Consider the following 23,365-nt stretch of genomic DNA (forward strand, 5'->3'; position numbering starts at 1 on the left):
TGTTAGAGGTAGCTGTGGTAGGGAAGGATATCTTTTGGAGTCTTAGGAAAGCCACAAGAGGAACCTCTCAGTGTAGATCATTGCCACCTGCAGCTGAGAACAATTCCCCATTCAAAAAGCAGCTCCTGGCATGCTCCTGGGCTCTGGGAGAGAATGAATGCCTGGCCACAGGACATCAGGAGACTATGCAACTGGAAGTGCCCATCATGAGCTGGGTATGTCAGACAGATCAAGTCCTAAAGTTGGGCAGGCACAGCAGTAATGCACTGAACGATAAAAATGGCACATTGGGATCAGGCCCAAGCAAGTCTGGAGGGTACAAATAAGTTTCATAAACAAGCAGTCCAGACCCCCATGTCACCTATCTCTTGCTCACCAATGTCTCTCCTTCACCTCACATTTCATATGGAATTCCCTAGGAACAGCTGATAGAAAATGAAAAAAAAAAATCAAGAATGAATCATGATATATTGGTACAAACTGTAAATGGAATGATTCCAGACCTTAGTCCCACTCAAGTGTAGGCCTGAAAGACGGAGATTAGGGGAAATCCTCCTGGCGAGCAGAGCTTTAAGCAGTATTTCTAAGTCCTTAATTTGGAGGACAATGCTGAATGGCTTGGTCAAGGGCCTGGTAGGAGCAAGATCAGAAGATAAGAGAAAAAGAGTTCTGGGGAAGAAGCATGTGAATGGACCTATGAGGGTGGTGTAGCGAACACACTCTATGGTGACCTCTAATGAGTCACACCCTTGTGTAAGTCCCTTCCCTTGAGCGCAGTTGGAATCTGTGACTTGCTTCTAAATACAGCAAAGGTAATAGAAATGTCACTCCTATCATAATGTTATGTTATATAAGACTCCATCTTAGCAGACTAGAGAGACTCCCTGGTTGGCTTTGAAGAAGTAAGTTGTCATGTTGTAAAAGGACCATAGGGCAAGGAACAGTGGGTGGCCTCCAGAAACTGAGAGCAGCCCGTGGCCAAGAGCCAGTAAGAAAACTGGGACCCCAGTTCTACCACCACAAAGAGATGAATTTTGCCAACAATCTGAATGAGCTCGGAAGTGGATTCTTCCCCAGTTGAGCCTCCAGATGAAAATACAGCTCAGTCAGCACTGTGATTGCAGCCTTGTGAGACCCTAAGCAGAGGACTCAGTTAAGCTACGCCAGGACTCTTGGACATGGAAACTGTGAGATAATAAGCGTGTGTTGTTTTAAGTTGCTAAATTTGTGGTAATCTGTTATGGAGCATAGAAAACTACTAGTGGACAGAAAATATGTGGATCTTTGTGTCTCACAAAGCATCCATCTCAGAAGAGGCCTGATCAACCAGGTAGACAGGATGATTATCCAGTAGATGCCCACCAGTCTCCATCCTCGGTCACCTCGGTACCTGTATAATGGGCTCATAAATGGAGTAGGCATGGTGGCAGGGATGGAGGTGATGAAAGCTATGTATGGGCTCAACAAGGCTTCCTCTCATCAGGCTGATCTACCTACTACTGCTGCTGAATGTCCTACCTGTCTGCAGCAGAGATTGAGGCTGAGCCCTCAATACGGTACATCTATTCAGTGACAAACTGACTACACAGGACCCCTTCACCTTGGAGAGGGCAGCAGCTGACGTGTGTTCCTAGTATGGGTTTGCCTTCCCTACCCACAGTGCCTTGGCCAGCACCACTATCTGACTGTTTGGAGTGTGTCTCGTTTATCATCATGGGATGCCATATAACATTGCCTTGGATCAAAGGACCTTCTTTGCAGTAAAGGAGTTATGATAAGAGGGATCCACTGATCCTCCCACATACCACTTCACCTAGAAGCTGCTGGTCTGACAGAATGTTGGAATGGCCTCTTAAAGGTACAGCTAAAGTACCAGTTTGTGATTGTGTGGGATTGAGACACTGTACTTCAAAATGAGAAATATGCATTGAACCAAGGGTTGGAAGCAGCAGTGGCCCCTCCCTCCATCACTCTCAGTGATTGACATGAGGAATTTGCACTGCCCTTCCTCACAACTTTAGGCTCTGCTGGACTGGAGGTCCCGGTTTTGATGAGGGGGAGGTTTCTATCAGGGGACCCACTTAGTTAGGTTTCACTAAATCTAAAACTGCTGCTGCCACTTGGTCATGCTTGGCTCCACATGCCCATAAGGAGTCATTGCACTGGCAGGTGGAGATAGGGTTGCTGCTATATAACTGGGGCAGGGAGATGTACGCCTTGACCTCAGGGATTCTCTGAGACTCCTCTTGATGCTTTCATGCCCAGTGAATGGATAATTGTAGCAACCATAACCTGAAAAGGACATGGTAAACAGAGGCTTACACCCCTCAGGAATGAAGGCTGGTTACCCTACTGGGAAAACAACTTAGACCAGCAGAAGTTCTGGCCAAGGGTAAGGGAAATCTATAAGGTTGGTAGATGAGGGAAGTGATGAAGGATCAGTCATAGACCTCGGGTTAACTGCAGTAGTGGATTCTGTAGCTTGTTCCACTAATCACCTTTTTGTGAGTCCTTTTCTTTTAGAAATTGGGACCAACTACCACCTTGGAGAATCACTGATGGGATGGTGTGCACTTAATGTGGGGGAAGAGTGGATATGAGTGGTGCAAAGGTTGAAATGTAGCAGATGCTATTAGTGTCCATATCCACTTGACATGTACCTTTTCCATGCATGGACTTCTAACTGCTAGCATGTGTGCCTCTTTGCTTAAGGGCTCTTTCCAGCTGCCACAACCTAGTCTGCCTGAGGACAGGGCAGACTCAAGTTCCAGGGAATTAATGTTCTGCCATAGCAGGCCTCAGCCAATAACTGATGGGAGTTGGTGAATAAATACCCCAGCTCCCTTGCCCCTAAGAGGGAATAACTCTGGGACATACATCCCAATATTCCCCAGTGAATTCAGCCCACAGAGAAATTTGCTTGATAATATTCCCTTTATTAGCTTTCTTCCCTTCCCTGCTGTTGTTTCCTGGGATTATTTCCCATATAAACTACTTGCTCTCAAATTTTTGTCTCAGGATCTGCTTCTGGGTGAACCAAACTAAGATCAAGTTCAGATGGAAGTGCTTAATTATAGTATAATATAATAATTGAAAACTAAATATTGAAAACCAGAATTCTACAGATATTTTAAGAGTTGTTATCCCAAATAAAAACGTTGTGCAAATATTTTACTCATATTCAGAAGAATTGGTTTCCATTAAGAAACAGAGCTAAATATTTTTCCCAGTTAAAGATCCAAGCCAATGTAAAATGCCAGAACTTACATGGCCATCTTTCTAGTTCTTAATAAAAGTAGTACCAAACTATGAAATAAAACTAAAATAAACAAATATTTATTTTAAAAAACGTTATAACTCCTCAATTTTGAATTTACAATATAATCTCTAATATCACATTATGCTATGTAATATAATCTCTAACATCACATTACACTATGTATTTATACTATAATTCAATAAAAATTTTTAAAGTTTCCTTACATTTTTAGCAGTTGAGAAACCCTCTAGCAGTGGGTTCTGCGGTTTACTGGGGGCCAATCTCCTGGGAAACCTAGCACTTCTGCCTAGGCTAGATTAGCTGCCACTCCAGTACATTTTATACTCTCATAGTAGGTGTTCAGTAAATATTTGTGGAATGAAGACATTAGTCGTTGAAAGGGGAAGCGGTTTTAAAAAGTGGAATTTATGGAGCGATCCCGAAGTTTAGTTTTGCAAGAAAAAGAACCGGTCTGGGGTCCCCGCAGGATGTGGGATTCCATTCCATCCATACCAAAATGCATCGAGGTGGTGGTCTACGACCCCTACTTACCTGGCGGCAGCAGACTCCAGCGGACCCGACCGGCCCGGCTACAGCCGCCTCCCGGGACTCTCAGATCTGTTGAGTGGTTGCCTAGGGAACGCCGGGCGGCGCACCTCTTCCGGGGCGGAGCCTCGGGAGGTGGGGCTGTAATTTACTGATTTATTTTAAATATTCAATTTCGCAGCTAATTTTGAATTCATAATTATAATACACTCCTTTTTACAAATATGAAAGGTGATGATCAGAGAGGGTGCATACATACATTGCCCATTTATGTTCACACACATCAAATGGAAGAACCCTTATTTTTAACCCAGAAATGCCTGACTCCAAAGCCAGTGCTACACTACACTGCATTACACTACACTCGATCGTCCATTTGTAGAATTTACAAATGGTTAGTCAGTCTCAGACACAAATATGTGGCAAAGTCCAAAATTTCCAACTTCAGGTAATTAAAAAAAAATTCATTAAACCACACAGGCTGTGGACAATATATTTGGTTGACCCTCATAAGGGTATAAGAGACAACAAAGAGACATGAGGGGAAAAACGCCGACATTCAGTGAAGGACCATCAGGTAGGTTTCCAACAAAATAAGGGCAGAAGTAGGCAGGGGAAAAAAGACCAACTTGGGAATGGATCTCTGTGCAACTCTGAGACCTCTTTAAAAGAAGCAATCCAGTCCTAAATCGTCTCGGTTTCCCAAAGAGAGGGACCAGACAAAACGAGAGACTGAATTAACCGGGAGATCGTCTCTCCGCCCACTTTTTCTCCTGCCCTCATCCAAGATGGCGCCCCTCGCTTCCCCTTTTAGAAGCACGCAGGTTCTGGAAGCCTCTACACGATCTCTCTATGGTATATCCTCCAGCCCCGCCCCCGACGTCCCTGGGGCGGGGCTTGCCTGGAGGTGGGGCGCAGGGATCCGGAAACACCTGAGCTGTAGCTGGTCCCGTACAGCTTTAGTAGCCAGGTGGTGTGTTTCCCGGCTGGATTTGGTGTTCAAGGGCTGAGGTGTCCTCTCTCCGGCTGTCCGGGGGCAGTTTGGAAGCTGCCGCAACCTGGGCCGCGGCCTGGTGCCGTGTGGTGGGGTCCCCGGTTTCCTACGGCCATGCCCGCGGCCGCCGCCCCCATCATCAGCTCGGTCCAGAAGCTGGTTCTGTACGAGACCAGAGCTGTGAGTACTCGGCGCGGCGGGGCGCGGGCGGGAGGATGGCGGCCGAGTGGGTGTGAGGCTGTAGGGCAGAGGCAGCATCCCCCCTCCCCAGTTCCCTAATCCCAGCCCTGGGGCATGTGCCTGAGGGGGCTTCGCCTTGTTCTCGCATCCAGGGCGCTGTTGCTTTTGCATGTACGTATTTCCACTTAAAAGCCACAGTTGGAACACATGGGAAACGGGTGCTTGTGGTATCTCAGAAACTGTTCATGAGGTTCTGTATAAGTTACTGGATTCTTTTCAACTTTCAGAAAGTCTCTTCGAGTTCTGCAGTTCGCTAGTTACAGTACAGGCAGGAGTACGAAAAAATATTTTTGACCTGTGAATCGGTAACTTGTCAGTTTTCCTGTTCCATGCCATACCTCACTATGATTGATACTAGTTATGTGCACTTTTGTTGGGGAAATTTTTGGTTCTCTTTATTTTCAAATAACTTTACACTTCAAGATAACCAGATTGCATATGCTGGAAACCTACATAATACTCTTCCTTTTGCTAGAGTGGCTTATAAGGCACATTCGGTGAAACTTGGGTTGTCTCCATTAGATAGAGTACAAGAAGATACTTATCTTGACGGTTTCTCAGTTATTACCTGGTTCTAATAGCGTGTCTGCCTGAGGCCATCATTAGTGTACAAACATTGTTGACCCTAAATTAATTTTGCTGACAGCTTCATTTGATTAGCTCCAGACTGGAAGATGAAATTATCTAATACAGTATACTGTATTTGCAAATATCATCAGTTGTTCTCTGAGGAGAGTCATCGAGAAGTATCATTTGACATTGAAGCAGAACTTTCTGCTTTCTGTACAATGTGCTGGTAAATGTCCCTAGTTAGAAACATAAATACTATACTTAAAACACAGAAATTTCAGCCCGTTAATAAGCTGAGCATTCATGAAGACTGGCTAAGATGTTTAGTGTTCTTTCTAAAACACAATTCATGTTATAGAATTCTTCTGCTCAGAAACCTTCAGTGGCCCTGTTCTGAGGAGTGTAAACTCTGAATCCTTTAATTTGGCATTCAAAGCCATGTATGATTTGTCCTCAACTTGTCTGTCTGGTCTTATATCTAATATAATATCAATTTAGCAAACATTTATTAGGTTAACTGTGTGCCTTTCTGTGCCTTATTCTGCAGTCAAATTGTATTGCTTTCAATTCCCTATATCTGTCCTGTGTTTTTCTGCTGTTCTCTCCTTGTAATGTCCCACCCCTTCTTCTGTCAAAACCTTGATGATCCTCACAGCACAGATCTGGTACAGTGCCTTGCAAACAGATGCAAAATAGATGCTGGTTGAGAAGGGCTAACCCAAAGAGATGTGTGTTCTAGAACGTGGTTGCAACCCCTCTCAGTCATCTAAGTAGTGGAAACTAACTCTGGCCAGCTTAGAGATTCAAGGTGAGTTCATCAGAAGGATGCTGGGGGAGCAGTTGCATAGGATCATTGGAGGAGTCTAGCTCCTCAGCCTCTAGAAAGGCAGGAACAAGACAGCAGCATTTGAGAACCCTCTCAGAGTGCTGCCAAGGATGTAGCATAGGTGCTGGGAGAAGGAATCTGATTGACTCAGCTGTGATTGGGAATCTGCCCCTGCGTGGACAAATCATCATGGCCAGGAAGGGGTCTGGCGGTAAGGACTTGTCTGTGGAACCAGCCCTTTGTTTCAAGGAATGATTGGGCCTGGGCCACCACCCTGAGAAATGTCTACTGCATTTAATCTTTGAACCTCAGTTTCCTCATCAGTAAAGTACATGATTCTTCTTTTTTATGTTTTTGACTTAAAAACATAAGCAGAAAGATTTGAGTAGTAAGTTCAAAGTTTAAGGGATATAAATAACTCAGAAAAAGGCATAAAATTACTGGCAACTAAATAGATCCTGTTTAGTTAAATAGTTAAACACAAAAAAACCGTAGCGGGATGTATTAAGGAGAACAATAACTAATGCTTATGGAATGCTTCTATGCCAGGCACTGCTCGAAGCACTTTACATATATATATATTTTTTTTTTGTGAGGAAGATCAGCCCTGAGCTAACATCCGTGCTAATCCTCCTCTTTTTACTGGGGAAGACTGGCTCTGAGCTAACATCTATTGCCAATCCTCCTCCTTTTTTTTCCCCAAAGCCTCAGTAGATAGTTATATGTCATAGTTGCACATCCTTCTAGTTGCTGTATGTGGGACGTGGCCTCAGCATGGCCGGAGAAGTGGTGCGTCAGTGCGCGCCCGGGATCCAAACCCGGGCCACCAGTAGCGGAGTGCGTGCACTTAACCGCTAAGCCACGGGGCTGGTCCTACATATTTTTTATTATTTAATCTTCATAAAACCTCTAAGAGGTAAATGTTGTTACTACTACTGTTATTATCCAGTGAAGAAAAAAATGAGGCAAAGAGAGATTAGGACCGTGCTACTGAAAGTGTGGTGCCAGGTGTAGACAGTTTGTAACTGGACTGCAACAAATTACATGTAGAAGTTGAGAGTAAATGATTAGAAACTTTTATAGCAGTTTGACAAAGTGATTGTATTTCTGATGAATGAGATAATTTAGAACATTGGATTTATGGTTTGTATGTCTTTGGTTTTTTGACTTTAGCTTTTTTATTATGGAAATTTCAAGGAAATACAAAGTAAACAGAATAGTATAATAAACTCCCATATATCCATCACTCAGCTCCAAAATTACCAACATTCTGTCATCCTTTATTATCTATAACTCGTTGCACTCTCCACCCACCACTTATTATTTTATAAGGTTCTTTTTCTTTAAAATTTACATAAACTGAAATGCATAAATAAAATTTGGACAGAAGTATGTATGTGTGTTAACCACACCTGTTTCTTGCCCCAGAAAGTTCTCTTGTGTCCCTATCTAGTCTATTGCCCCCTTTCCCTTCCTGGCAACTAATATTCTCTCTATATTTTTTTCTACCTTAAATTAGTTGTGCCTGTTCAAGAATTTCATAGGAATGGAATTGTACAGTACAATTGAGTACAATAGAGTCTGGCTTCTTTTGCTCAACATAATGTCTTTGAGGTTCATCCATGTTGCTATGTGTATTGGTAGTTTTTCCTTTTTATTATTGAGTACTAGTCCATTGTATACATATTCCACAATTTGTTTATCCATTTTCTCTATTGATTTAGACTGTTTACACATTTAGGTTATTGTTAATAAGCCAGCTATGAACATTCTTGAACAAGTACGTTTGTGGATGTATGTTTTCATTTCTCTGAGGTTAATACCTATGAAGGAAATTGCTAGTCATAGGATTGGTGTTAGGTGGTTGTACCCTTTTACACTCCCATCAGCAAGGTAGGAATATCTCCATTGCTCTATATCCTTGCCAGCATTTGGTGTTGTCAGTCTTTTTAGTTTTAGTTATTCTGGTGGGTGTATAGTGGTATCCCATTATAGTTTTAATTTGCGTTCCCCTAATGACTAATGATGTTGAACATCTTTTCATGTGCTTATTGGCCATTTTTATATCTTCCTTTGTGAAGTGTCTGTTCAAGTCTTGCCCACTTTAAAAAATTGGACTGTTTGTCTTTTTGTTATTGATTTGTAGGGGTTCTTTATATATTCTGGAATCAAGTCCTTTGTGATATATGTTTTGTGAATATTTTCTTTCAGTCAGTGGTTTACCTATTCGTTTTCTTAATCATCTTTTTTTTAAGCTTTATTGAGGTATATTTGACAAAATTGTAAGATATTTAAATTATACATGTGGTGATTTGATATGTGTATACCTTGTGTTAATGATCTTTTGATGAGAAGTTTTTAATTTCAATAAAGTCTAATTTATCAATTTTTTCCTTTGTGGTCCTTGCTTCCTGTGTCCTATCTTAGAAATCTTTGCCAACTCCCAGAGCACAAAGATATTTTCTTACGTCTCCTCTAAAAGATTTATACTTTTAACTTTTACATTTAGGAGTGTGTTTCACATTAAATTAATTTTGTATATGCCGTGATGTAGCGAGTGTATTACTTATGTATTGTGGAATAACCAATTACTCCAAAACTTAGCGGCTTTAAACAACAATAAACGTTTAATATTTCACACAGTTTCAGTAGCTCAGGAATCTGGGAGTGACTTGGCTGAGTGGTTCTGGCTCAGAGTCTCATGAAGTTGCAGTCAAGAGGTTAACCGGGCAACAGTCATCAGAAGACTTGACTGAGCTGGAGGATTTGCTTCCAAGATGGTCACTCACGTGCTTGGCGAGTTGAGCTGGTTGTTGACAAGAAGCTTCAGTTCCTCACCTTATGGGCATTTTTGTGAATGTCCTTACGTGGTAGCTGGATTTGTCTGGAGAGAGTGATCAAGAGAAACAAGAAACAAGTGATCCAAAAGAAACGTCTTTTGTGACGTAGCCTCAGAAGTCATACTCCATCATTTCTGCAATGTCCTATTGGTTATGTAGGTCAGGCCTGTTCACTGGGAGAGGACTAAACAGGAGCATGAATACCAGGAGGCAAGAACCATTAAGGGTTCTTGGAGGCTGGCAACCACAGGGATTGAGGTTCACTTTTTTCCATGCATCAGTTGTCCGGCCTCATTTGTTGAAAAGATTACTCTTTCTTTATTGAATTTTTTTGGCACTCTTGTGAAAGATTAAGTGAATAAATGTGAGTTGATTCCTAAATTCTTTATTTTGTTCCATTATCAGTTTGTTTTTCTTCATGGCATTACCACCTTGTCTTGATTATTATAGTTTTATAATAAGCCTTGCAATCAGGAAGTGTAAGTTTTCCAATTTTATTCCTTTCCAAAGTTGTTTTGGCTATTCTGGATTCTATGCATTACCATATGAATTGTATAATCAGCTGTCAATTTCTAATAAAAAGCCTGTTGGGATTGTGATTTGGATTTCATTGACTCTATAGATGAATTTCAGGAGGACTGAATCATAGTAGTGTTGAATCTTTCAATCCATGGTATATCTCTCCATTTATTAGGTCTTTACTTTCTCTCAGCAATATGTTGTAGTTTTCAGTGTAGAAATTTTATGTCTTTTAAAAAATATATTCCTCAGTATTTTATGAGTTTTGATACTATTGCAAATGGAATTTTAAATTTGATTTAACAATTGCTTGTTGCTAGTATATAGAAATTGAGTTAATTTTTATATATTGACCTTACATGCTGAAACTTTGCTAAACTCACTGTGTTGAGAAGCCCGAGCTGATTTGTTGAATTAAGAATGTACAGATTATGACATGCTGAATGAGGGGGCACAAGCCACCCACACAGAGTTAGCAAGTAGCTCCCTCCGCATCTGAGCTCCCACTTTGGGGAAGTGAAACCCATGGGGTCATTTTGATTGAAGGTGCAGTTTCAGTACACTCACACAAAGGAAGTAGAATCACAAGATTTATTACTTACAGATCCCAGAAGGGAGGAGGCATTCTGCAATGAGCCAGAGGAAGGACAATCCTCCATCCCAGGTCACAAGCAACAGGAGATAGAGAGTAGAGTAGCAAGCACCTATTATGTATAAGGTGATTGGAGTGGAGGTCACTAACTTTTTCAGGCTTAACTCTAAGTAGTTATTTTAAAAGGTGCCCTGGAAAAAGCAAAGCAGGAACTTATGTCAGGAATCCTAAACTCAGGTTTTTATGTAAATGTATAGACTTTGTGTGTGAGCAGGGTTATCATACTGTAAAATGCTTAGGCAGCAACTCAAAATAGTTGTTTTTCTCATCGCATTTCCTTATTAGTTCTAGTAGCTCTTTTTATCATTTCTTTAGCATTTTCTACATGAGTAAGCATATCATTTAGAAAGGAACACTTCTTCCTTCCTAACCTGCGTGCTTTTTATTTTTTTTTCTTGCCTTAAGGCACTGGCTAGGACCTCTAGTACAAAGTTGAATAGAAGTGGCAAGAGCAGACATTTTCTTGGTTTGTTCCTGATCTTAGGGGGAGGTATTCAGTCTTTCAGCATTAAATGCAATGTTAGCTATAGATTTTCATAGATGCCCTTGATCAGGTTGAGGAAGATTCCTTTCTCTTCTTAGTTTGCTGAGAGGTTTTGTTTGTTTGTTTTTATCATGCATAGATGTTGAATTTTGTCAAATATTTTTTCTGCATCTGCATATGGCATTTCCTTTATTTGCTTAGTGTGGTGGATTACGCTAATTAATTTTCAAATGTTAAAAAAAACCTTAAATTTTGGGGTTATTCCCTGCTCAGTCATGCTGTATTATTGTTTTCATATATTGCTAGATTGTATTTGCTAATATTTTGTTAAGGATTTTTACCTTTATGTTCAGGATATTGGTCTATTATTTTCTTTAACATCTGTCTGATTTTGATGTCAGGGTAACTCTGGCCTCATAAAATGAGTTGAGAAGTGTTTCTTCTTCTGTTCTCTGAAAGTAGTTGTATAAGATTGGTGTTGTTTCTTTTTTTAAATGTTTGCTAGAATTTACTACTGAAAGTGTTTGGGCTTGGAGTTGCTTTTTGGGGCAAATTTTGATAATGAATCAATTTCTGTAGCAGACATAGGGCTATGCATATTTTCAATGGGTCTTGAGTCACTTTTGATAAATTGTGGTTTTCAAGAAATTTGTCCATTTCATCTTAGTTGTTGAATTTATTGGTGCCAAGTTGTTCATAATATTCCCTTATTTAACATTTTGATGTCTATAAGACTTGTACTTAAACTCCCTCTTTTGTTCCTGACATTGGTATTTGTGTTCTCTCTCATTTTTTCTTGGTCCATCTTGCTAGACATTTATCAATTTCATTATGACACTTTTGAAAGAACCAACTTTTGACTTGGTTAATTTTCTCTATGGTTTGTTTTCTATTTAATCAATTTCTGTCTTTAGGCTTATTATTTTCTTCCTCTTAGGAATTTTGGATTAATCAATTCATCTTTTCCTAGCTTTATAAGGTAGAAATTTAGATCATTGACTTAATTTTTCTTCTTTTATAATATAAAGCATTTAATACTATAAATGTAAATAGAAAAATAGTCAAAAGACTATGCAGAAAGTATTAGTAGCCTGAACAACAGATAAAGCAGTATATTCTTATATGCAAAAAAATTTTATAAATCAGTCAGAAAAATAAAACACCCAACAAAAAAGGGCAAGGACATGAATAGGTAATTTGCCAAAAAAGTAGTATGAATATTAAAAGATATGCAACTTGCTAATAATTAAAACAATAAAATGAAAATAGATTCCCATTTTTCACTTGTCAGAATGGCAAAGATTGGAAAGGTTGACCAAAGTCATTTGGGCAAGTATATGAAAGACATAGGCGTTCTTGTTTTGGTTGGTGGGAGTATAGTAATTGGTTATCAAGGAACTAGGGACACATTAAGGAACAAAAGAGGCAGTGGGCAAGATGGGCTGTCTTGTCCTGAGCCTTCATTTGGAGGGAAAGTTGAGTAGAATTGCTCCTGGAGTGAAGTTCAGGTTGTCATGGTTACCTGTGTTTAGAGGTGGATTTTGAGGACTATTGGAGAGGAAAGGGAGGTAGGTTGGTAGATAGCAAGCAAGAGATGTAGTTCTGGCCTTGTGGAGGGTCTTCTCCTCGCCACACACTTTCTGGCACCCAGCACTTTCATGCTACCCTTTGTCTCCTGTGACGATGCTCTGGCCCTTATCTGTCCTGAGACCCGGGCCTACACATAAACGAAGACCAGACCTAGCCCTAATGCTCATACAGCTCAGTGCTACTAGGAGTTGCCCACAGGAGATTTAGCAACCTGAAGTTATCCTGGATGAAACTGCAGTTTACCTTCCGTGACTTCTAATGCATAGCCCTTGCTTAATATATGATGCCCCAGGGGTCTTACCATCGCGGTAAGTGACCATTTCATAATAAAGAAATGAATCCATAGTGGTTGACTTTAAAATTGGTAGCCAAGCAGAACTTCATTTGGAAGGAAAATTGAGTAGAATTGCTCCTGTGGCAGATTTTTGTGTCTGCATGTGTGTTTTGTGGGGGCGAAGTTGTTAGGTAATCTTGACTCTTGCTAGCTCATAATTGTTAGTATGTATGTATGTGTTTATTTATTGAATTCCTGCCTTGTTCCAAAAGGATTTGAGGAAGCTTCCCCTTCTTCCCCACCCTATCACACAAAATAGAATAAAATAAGTAAGAACCACATCATGAGGAATGCAGCTTACTTAATTAGCCTTGATATTAGCCTTGATTTGTATAATTACGGGATGGGAGAGAACAATATAGGATGTGGTTGGCTAAGGGATTGGAGCAGGAAACCAAAGGATATAAAGTGGGAGAGAAGCATAGTGATTATAGCTGATTTAGAAGATGTGGTTGGAGGTGACCAAGTTTCCACTTGTTTCTAGAGGAAATTTGAAGCTTCCCCATCAGTAAAGCCCTGAAGCTGTAGAGTGAACTGGGAGACATTCCTTTCGGCCATCAGAGGCTCGTTTCCCTTTCTGGGCTGCATTACTGATTGTGGGATTGCTGGAATAAGAGAGGTGGCAGGCTTGCAATACTGTTAGATTATGAGAAGTAACTTCATGGTGATCTTTAAAAAGAATGCTTTTATTCTGAAAGTTCAAGTGAAGTTTAACATTAATTGAAGCTGTCAGACAACCTAAAATTTCTCTTTCAAGAAAGCTGATTTTCTTCCCTCAGATGAAAAGTGAGTGATTAATTAGCCTGCCATTATAAAAGGAGATGATAATGTTAGTAGATACTGAATTTCCTGTTAAATGGATTACCTATTGTATTCCATTTGGAGTTCATGTATATGTTTTAGAAACACATTCATCTTTATACTAAGTCACCACTGTAAAAGCTACATATTGAAATTTTAAGCTTTTTCTTAACAGTGATACTTAACTTTCAGAAGAGAGCCAGCTCTGATCATCTTCTATCTTAATGGGCATTTTAATGTAGCTTTTTTTGGTATCCCAATTCTCTACCCTGATTCCTGCCAAACCCTCACCCCCTAACATACCTACAAACACACAAACATGTTTTCCCCAGCAGGGTTGATTCATACACACCGGCGTGTATGTCTGCATTCAGACAGTCCAGCTGATGCGTGTCTGAGGCATGGAAGTCCTGCACACTCCAGTTACTGCTCCCGTTCCTTTCCTGTTGCTTTTGGACATTTTATTTACCTCCTTGTTCACCTTCACCATTTGACCTTCAGGCTGCCAGTACTTGAGATGACCTTTCCTTCTTCCTGCAATCCCTCATTTTTACTAAGAACTTATAATGAATTTAACCCCAACTTTTCCAGATAGTAAATCTCCTCTCAGCACATTCACACACGTTAGGTATTCTTACTGGTTTCATCTTCTTGAAGCATTGGCCCAAATCTGGACTGGTTGCCCCCAAGGCCCGCAGCATAACTGCTCTCCTGGTATCTCCCTTCACCATCCTCCTAGAGCCTGTCTTGTGATCATTTCGTTATTTTCCCAGAGCCTGTATCTTCCTCTTTCTTGATTTATGCCCTCATTTTGGGGGAGTACCTCCTCCGATTGCCTCATGAGAAAGGTTCATGGGCAGTAATTTTTTGGGGCCTATGCGTGTCTGAAAATGTTCTTATCCCACCCTCACGTTTGATTGACAGATCCAGTGTTGAACTAAAGATTGAAATGAATTTTCCCTTAGAATTTTGAAGGCATTATGTCCCTGTCTTCCAGTCGCTGTTGAGAATTTCTAATGTTACTCTGCTTTTGATCTTTAATTTGAAGCCCTTTTTTTAATTTTTTTTCTCTTTAGAAGCTTGTGCTATTTTCTTTTTATCTTCAATTTTCTGAAATTTTACACTCCAGAGATAAGAGATGCCACAAATTTCCAGGACTTTCAGAGGTTCTGTAGTGTAAATTGAATTGCTTCTTGACTTCCCCACCGCCAGCTTAGGATTCAGCTTTCTTGGGCCTGCTTTTCCGTCTCAAATGATTTTTTTTTGCTGCTATTTCCTTCACTCTTCCTTTTGCCCTTGAGGCTTATGTCTAAAAAAATGAACATAAAAAACTTTACTATAGTTTTAGGAAGGTGTTTGGGAGGAACAGAGGTGTTCACTCTTCCATCTTTACCCGGAAGACTACCCATTTGCTCTTCAAACCACTTTGCTGTGGATTTTGCCCGCACCCCATCACTGAGACTGCCCACAGAGGCCACGCAATCTCCTGTTGTCAGATCCCCTGGGCTCTTCTCTGTCCTCGTCTTACTTGACCTCCCAGCAGCATTTGATGTGGATATGACTGCTCCCTCCTTTTCCAGATCATCTCCTCCCTTTGTTTGATGACTCCGTGCTGTCTTGGAGTTTTTCCTAATCGCTGGCCATTCTTCTCCGTCTTCTCAGCTGGTTCCTTCTCTATATCTGGCCTCTAAATAATTTTATTTAGAGTGCCGCAGGCTAGTTTTTTTTGGCTCTGTCTCTATCTTCACTCTCCTTCATAGTTTTAATGCAGTTCCACGACTTTAAATGCCGTTTATGTGCTGAGGATACCCTCTGAGATCTCTCCTCTGAGCTCTAGACTCAAAAGTTCCCGCTTGGTCTCTTTGGGCATGTTGTAAACAGAACTCTTGGTTCTCCCTCAAACTTGCTTCTTCTCCAGTCATCCCTACATCAGTAAGTGGCACCACCGTCTAGCTAGTTGCTCAAACAAAAGTAGTTGGATTGATTATTCCCTTTTCTAATCCAATCCATCAGCAAGTTATATCTCCAAAATGTATCTTCAATTTATCTTTGCCCTCAGATGTCTAGCCCGGTGCCTGGCACAGATGAGACATTCACTAGTAAATGATCAAATGTATTATGTCAATAGAAAACCAAGGAAATTGGTGTAAAATAATGTGGCCACCTTAAAAATGTTGAAGTTATGAAAGACAAAGGCAGGGGGACTATTCTAAGTTAAAAGATATTAAAAAAAAGACATGGTAGCCAAATGCAATACATGATCCTTGATTGGATTCCAGTTTTTAAAAAGCCAGCCATAAGGGATATTATAGGGACACGGGGAAATTTTAATATGGATTGTATATAGATAATATTGTATTATTGGTATTACAATTATGTGGGAGGATGTCCTTTTTATTAGGAAAATACAATTTGAGGTTTCTAGGGATGATGTATTATGATACCTGCAACTTGTTTTCAAATGGTTCAGGAAAAAAAAGCTCTTATCAAGAAGGAGGGAGAAAACAAATGTAGCAAAATGTTAACAACTCGTGAATCTAGGTAAAGGACATATGGATTTTCATTATACTTTTCTGTTAATCTTACTGTTGGTTTGAAAATTTTTCAAAATAAAAAATTTAAAAAATCAACAGTGAAGAAGAATTTAAGGAAAAGATATTTCAGGGCAATTTTTAAGCCCCCAAATGTTGAGATCCATTTTAAATCATAATAGTAAATGTAAGAAAGTCAAAGGATATATGTAGTTATAGAGTTGATATATTAATAGGAAGGAAATTAAACTGAGTAAAAACAAGGCCTTTGTGGAAAAGTGACCTTTTAAAAAAAACTGGCGTGCAAGTCAGTGGTCAGCTGCCCACCAGAGGGCAGTGCAGGAGAGTGATTCTGTCCACCGCAGGCCCGCTGAGACCTGTGTTCTTTCCCACATAACTGGCCCCACGTGAGGTCGCTCTTCTCCCCGCAAAACATTTTTAGGATTCTTAGACCACTTTAGAAGAGAGAGAATGTGGATAGTTTTACAGCTTCCCATTTCTTTTCCCCTGCTCAGATCTGCTTCTAAACTCTGTGGATTTTAGCTTTTGGCTCCTCTGCTCCGTGGAGGTCCTGGAAGAGTCTGGATATGGGAGGTGTAGATCTGCCCTCCTATGTGTGCGCTCCAAAGGCCAATGATGCGTTTTGCCCACTAGCATCTCAGGAATTATATCTTTTTATTACAAACTGCCAAATCATAGTCCTGTTGCAATTACTCTTTAGATTTCCTAGGATCTATTAAAATTCCAGGAATTTCATTCAGGGATTTTGCCTCCCTAAAGCTGTAATGTACTTCCTTATGAATGGTTGACTTAAAAAGGCTGACTTTCTGTGTGCTTACCCAAAATAGATGGGTTAGCATAAATGTTGTAGAAAGTTACCAGCAAATTAAACGGCTAGTCTGTGATAGATGGTTATTCTTTCCCCTAACATTTACCCAATTCCTGTGGAACAAGCTTGTGCTACTAGACTAGAATTAACAACCACAGGGGTGAGGAAGTTAGACCCAGTCTCCTGAGGTGCTTATAATTAGGTGAAGGGGGCAGACATGCCCCAAACAAATTTAGATAAGGCCTTCAGAAGTAAGTGCTAAATTTAGATAGAAGCAAAAGTGGTTTGGGGGTGGGAGCAGGTGATGAGAGAGGATTGTTGCAGGCGGAGATGGTGGGTACCACTTGTTCTATCTTGGCTCAGTACATGGAGTCCTGTTCAGAGGTCCTTCAAGGGCAAACTCAGCATCAGGACAACACCAGCTTCTCTGGATAGCTTGCTCTGACCCTCCCCAAATGAGGTAAATGTCCTTCCTGTGTTAACTTCCTGTGTTAACTGCCCTCCGCCTCCAGTTCCTACCTCCATTATAGCATGTTATTCATGCTTGTTAATTCACATGTTTTTCTCTCCTGGGGACAAAGACTGATTACTAATAGATTTGTGCATTCTCCCATTCTGATTCCATTCTGGTCCTGTACGTATTTTTCTTCCTCTAGGGTACTCTCTTTTCTTCCTCAGTTTTTCTGTCTTTTTCTCAAATACAGTGACATAGACTCACTGACATCTTAAAAAAGTAAAGGAGAGAAAAGGAACTAACTCACTGAGTGCCTTCTTTGTGTTGAACACTGTTCACTGTTAGCTGTTTTATGAGCATTTTCTCACGTAATCTTGTTCCTCTAACTAAACACACCAAGCTTCTTCCCCCTTCAGGTCTCTGCACTTGCTATTTCCTCTCCTGGGAGCTGTTTTTCCTCAGGTCCTCAAGAAGGTGGCTCCTTGTTCTGCTAACAAACACATATAGTTTATAACCCATCCTTCTGAAGTTTATTTTATCAGGTTGGTTACCCCTCTCCTCTCAGTGGTGGGGAGGGTCCCAGGGACAGGAATTAGCTGAAGCCAGGCTGAGAATCTTTGACCTCCTCCCTCTCAATCTCCCTGCCCTTGTAGCTGCTTCTCCAGTGCATCAAGTCCTGGTCCTGGGTTGTCTCAAGTTAGTTTACTAATTTTTATTAACATTGCTTTATTCCCGCCTCATTATAATTGGTAATGTCATCCAGACTCTACCTCTCCTAAGAGATGAGGGATTCAGTTTTTTGGTTAGCTTTCCTCTTAAGATCGGGCTAACCCATCATCTTTTAGCATATGGTTATGTTCTTTATAGTCTGGAAGTCTAGGTCAGACCTTTATAAACGGATATATACTTCATAATAAAAAACCTCATCTATTTCTACAGATTTAGTGTTAAAACAATGTAACCAAGTGCTCATTTTCTGATATATAGTAAAATCTTACTTTTAAAAATCTTACCCATCCTTTAAAGCTCAATACAAGCCCTGACTCCTCTGATATTTTCTGCATCTGTGGACCCCATGTTAATCTTTCCTGCTCTGAATTCCTGTGGTCTGTATACTTCGATTTGGCCATTAATCTAGAGAATTTAATTACTTTGTGTGTCTATAGCTTATCTTACCAATGAGATAGTAAGATGCCAGTTGATTGTGGCAATGTCTTGTCAATGTTTGCAGTGTTGAAGAAGTGCCACTTTAAAGGAGATTTTTGAAGCAAAGTATCTTTAAATAATTTATTTTTCCTAATGGAGTTTTACTGATTTACTTAAATACAATTGAAAAGTCATTCATCTTATTTAGGTTTTCTTAAAAGCATTTTCTTTAAATATAAGATTATTATTTTTCTACATTTTTATTATTCACTTTATTCTCAGTATTCATTTCAGAAGACTAATGTGTTCGGGTATAGTGCTCCAAGGAAGTGTTTCAGAAAAGAAAAAATATTGATTATTTCCTGTAGCCTATCTATAAAAAGCCATTTGGGAAAGTACATTCATGTTAATCTTTTATAGGACTTTGGGGTGAATTTCTATAGTTGCTATATTAAAGTCATTTTCCATCTTCTATAGAAAATTTGTAAAGATGTATTTGATAAAATATCAATATTTTAATAGCTGTAATTGCCTGAGCATTCCTATTTATATGTTGAGCTGTCTAATTCTTACCAGAGCTGCTGCTTCCTGGCCGAGTTTAAACATCAGTCTCCAATCAGTTAGGTTAATCTCTATATAATATAACTAAATTCATCTGACCTGGTTACTGGGTACATTTCAGCTATCAGACTGATGTTTATCATGACACCACTAAGAATATTTCAATTTTAAAATTGACCTTTTGGAATCAGCCTTTCTTTAATCTACCAGTTATATTTAACAGAAATATTTCTTTTAAAAAGTAACCTGACTTTATTAACGTATTTAATTTCAAAAACTGAAGTGGTTATAAAATGTGTATAAGGCAAAATGCCTTAAAAAACTAATGACATTCCTTTTTATTTGTAGAGATACTTTCTAGTTGGGAGCAATCATGCAGAAACAAAATATCGTGTGTTGAAAATTGATAGAACAGAGCCCAGAGATTTGGTCATAATTGATGATAGGGTAAGTATCTTGCAAACCTGCATACAAACAGGAACTTTTGTCCTTGTTGTTTAAAGATATGAAATATCCTACAGCTTCTAGTGATATATAATTTTTTATCACTTATCTAAAAATTACAATTATTTTTCATGGTTGGCTAGAATTTGAATCTCTAATCTGGTTTCTAGAAATTACTGATGTCAAGAAGTATGCCAGACTTACACTTGGTCCCTCATTTTGATTTGTTTTGCAAAGTAAACTCTTTGGATAAGATAACGAATATATTTTCTTAAAGAGGTGACATTTTAAGGATTCAGTATGACTCTTCATATTGCATCTACTGCAGATATTATTTATTACTATGCTTTAATATGAAGCTACTTGAAGTCAGGGAGGGCTTCTGTACGCCAGACTTTTTATTACACTGCTAAAAATCACCTCTGGATGATCTTCTGATGACTTGCTGTGTGCTAGAGAAATGTTGAACTGTTCTTATCCAGATGTTATATTATCCAGAGTCAGGAGTACAGAGACTTAATTCAGGTGGCACAAAAACATGAGACTTAGTCAAAAGTGAAATACAATATGGTGGTATTAAACAGTTAATTTTAACTCTTTCAAATGGGAGAAGCTAACTTACCCTTTGTATTGAAGTTCTTGTCTGTGAATATTTCTGAATCCGTGTAGATTCCTGGTTTCTCAAATGTGTTAGTAGCTACAGTTTGAACCCATTTTCACTAAGTTCTTTGCAAAACTATTTTCTGTTATAATGATTTTTAGATAAATTGTATGTTGTGGTTTCCTGCACTCCTGGGTGTTGTTGTCTTCCCTCCCCCACCCCCTGCACCCCACCCCCATCACCGTCTGGGAGTTTTTATTAATATAATGTAGTGATTATTGGCTTTATTTGGGGGTGGGAGTGGTTGATCAGAGATTCCTTTGAGAATCTAAGAAAAGCTGTGGGCCTCATAAAAAAACACATCTATATACAGTCAAAACTTTGCATACAGTTTTAAGGAATTCACAGATTTCTTGAAATTTTTCTGTGGATCCTTTAGACCTGTAGTTCAGAAGATAAGGTTTTGACAAAACTTTTTAGCATGGCGACATGTGATACAATAACCACTGTTAATTGCTAATAGTAAAGAATTTGTTGGCTTTTTAAAACTGTAGCTTAGTCATGCACTATTGTATGTTTCTCTATGAAATAGCTAGTGATTCTTGTTGGCAACTTTTAATTTCCAAGGATAAATAATAAATAATCAATCTAAAGAGTAAACACAACCTTACAGATTAAATTTGCTTATTTTCAGCATGTATATACTCAACAAGAAGTGAGAGAACTTCTTGGCCGCTTGGATCTGGGAAATAGAACCAAGATGGGACAGAAAGGATCCTCCGGGTTATTTCGAGCTGTTTCAGCTTTTGGTGTTGTAGGTAAGAAATATACCTCCCTTTTTTTTCTTTCTACATAGACCACATAAAGATAGTTTGCAAGGCTATATAGCTTTATAATTATGACCATCATCTGTGGCTTTGGTTGTTTAAAGCTTCATTATCCATCAATCAGGTATCAGACAGCCTTTCTATAGCGTCTGCTACGTCCTCAGCCCTGTGCTCAGTTTTATATGGGATACAAACAAACGTAGAAATGGTTTTGGCCTTTAAGGAGTCTGCTGCTGGGCTTGTTGAGGAATGAAAAAGTGAAAATTAGCTTGAACTGTAAACATCTGCTCTGCCATTCATCAGCTGGAAAAACAGATACAGGTAAAACCAGGTTTAAAATTAACAGGAATTTTGGCCGGCCCTGTGGCTTGGCGGTTAAGTGCGCGCGCTGCAATGCTGGTGGCCCGGGTTCGGATCCCGGGTGCGCATCGAGGCACCACTTCTCCGTCCATCCTGAGGCCGAGTCCCACATACAGCAACTAGAAGGATGTGCAGCTATGACATACAACTATCTACTGGGGCTTTGGGGGGAAAAAATAAAATAAATAAAATCTTTAAAATTAACAGGAATTTCTCCCACAGACATGCTGCAGCTGTCAAGTGTCATAGCCCACTTCTTTGAATGACTACTGCTTTCTTATTCACCGAGAAACTTGGTTGTCTAGAATCACAGACTGTCAGAAACTTCGCTGTTTGTAATTATGTCAGTAAGAGAAAACATCCCCCTCTTGCCTGGATAATCTAAGTTGCTTTGACACAGAGAAGCAGCCTCGATTTATAACTCAGATGCAGAGCTTCAGATAAAGGGTTTCTGGACACGATATTCCACAGCTATGCGAACATTATTGTTTTCAAGGAAACAGAACCCTGAGTCAGCTTCATAGTCCAGACTTGATGTTGATCACTTTACATGGAGTCCTGCTTTGGTTTGAGCCTCTTCATTTGAATTTTACCTAAACTCCACTTTCTCCAATATCCTAAAATAACTCCTTTACTTTATTCATTCACAAACAATTATAGAAATAATTTTGGCCTTTAAGGAGTCAGCTGCCGGCTGTAGGGCATTTGTGAGATGCCCACAGTTCCTCTGGTGTGTGTTGTCCCTCATTGCAGTGGGTCAATAAACCTGCTTTGCTGTACTATGGATTTGTCCCTGGGAGTCTTAGGACAATTGGACTAGGATGGGGGACAAAAACCAACACACACAGAACAACTCCAAGATTGTAATTAAGAGCCAAGCTGTGTAGTAAAAGTTAAATATTGTTGGAGATTACATAAGTGGTAAATTACTTGGACCCGGAGTGGCCAGGTTTCTCCAGATTTCCTGGAGAAGATGGGACTCCGGCTGGACCCTGAAGGAGTAACAAGATTTGGACGGATGTGGGGAAGAGGGGAGAGAACTCCAGTGGGGATGACAGCAGAGGCAGAAGCATGAAGATGCTCGTGGGTCCTGGAATGTTGGCAAGTAGTTGGGTGAGGCCAGATCACTTGGGGCCTTGGAAGCCAAGCAGAGGGCAAGTGTCTCTCAGCTTCTCTGTTCGCAGAGCCTTATTTTGAGTCTATTTTTTTTTTTTTTAACACTTACACAATTATCTCTGTGCTGCTTAAACCTGCTGGACTGTATGCAGTATTGACGGAGTGATTGGTATCTATAGATCTTAACAAAATTAATATAAACTTGACTATACTGTATAGTTTTAAATTCTTATGTCAGGTTTTCTGATTGGCACTTTCTATTTTGTGACTCTATGTTTGTTGAAATTGATTGTATTCTGCTATATTTGAAGTTTGTTTTTTTCACTGAGCTCTCATAGCTCTTCATGTGTGATCCCATTAGATCCATTTTGTGTCTTAGGTGGCTACAGGGAAGGTTAAGAGTGGAGGGTATGATTAGTTTCTTCTCCTTAGGACTGGCCCGTTTTCTATACCTTCTGCTCAGTCTTGACAAGTCCCTTGAGGTTAGGTTACATGTTTAATGGGTAAGTGTTTGTGGGTAGTGCATGTCTGTGTACGTCGTGTGAGTTCATGTGTTTAAATTCCATAAATTCTGTGTATGTTACACAGAAATATAAGCAACACTTTAGGTGTTGCTTATATTTTAAATAAAAGAAAAAAAAACCTGGAAATAAAATGTGTCTTAAATGCAGTAGGCTTAATTTAAGTACTAGTTACTTAATAGGTTAAATTTATTCCTTTAAATGCAGATATTTTATCACAGCTTTTTTAAATGGAAATTTCCTAAGGTGTACGTAATAGTGAATGCCTCATTAGCCAGGGTTTATTATCCAAAATTGAACCTTCCTTGATGATTAAGTAT

The 23,365-nt window shown here is 39.7% G+C and overlaps 1 protein-coding gene across 2 annotated transcripts in view; it reads left to right on the forward strand.

Moving 5' to 3' along the window:
• Positions 1-4,723: 4,723 nt before the first annotated feature.
• Positions 4,724-23,365, forward strand: part of FIG4 (FIG4 phosphoinositide 5-phosphatase) — a 124,050-nt gene continuing 105,408 nt past the window's right edge. For both annotated transcript variants that reach the window (XR_015555249.1, XM_004422205.3), the window contains exons 1-3: positions 4,724-4,979; positions 19,525-19,623; positions 20,916-21,039. Coding sequence is in view for 1 of the 2 variants with exons in the window: in XM_004422205.3 (XP_004422262.1) it covers positions 4,914-4,979; positions 19,525-19,623; positions 20,916-21,039 (289 nt within the window). In the remaining variant the exon portion in view is untranslated. The remainder of the gene's footprint in view (positions 4,980-19,524; positions 19,624-20,915; positions 21,040-23,365) is intronic.

Source organism: Ceratotherium simum, chromosome 19 (assembly GCF_057802395.1).
Source record: "Ceratotherium simum simum isolate JZ-2026a chromosome 19, ASM5780239v1, whole genome shotgun sequence".
Classification (NCBI taxonomy): Eukaryota; Metazoa; Chordata; class Mammalia; order Perissodactyla; family Rhinocerotidae; genus Ceratotherium; species Ceratotherium simum.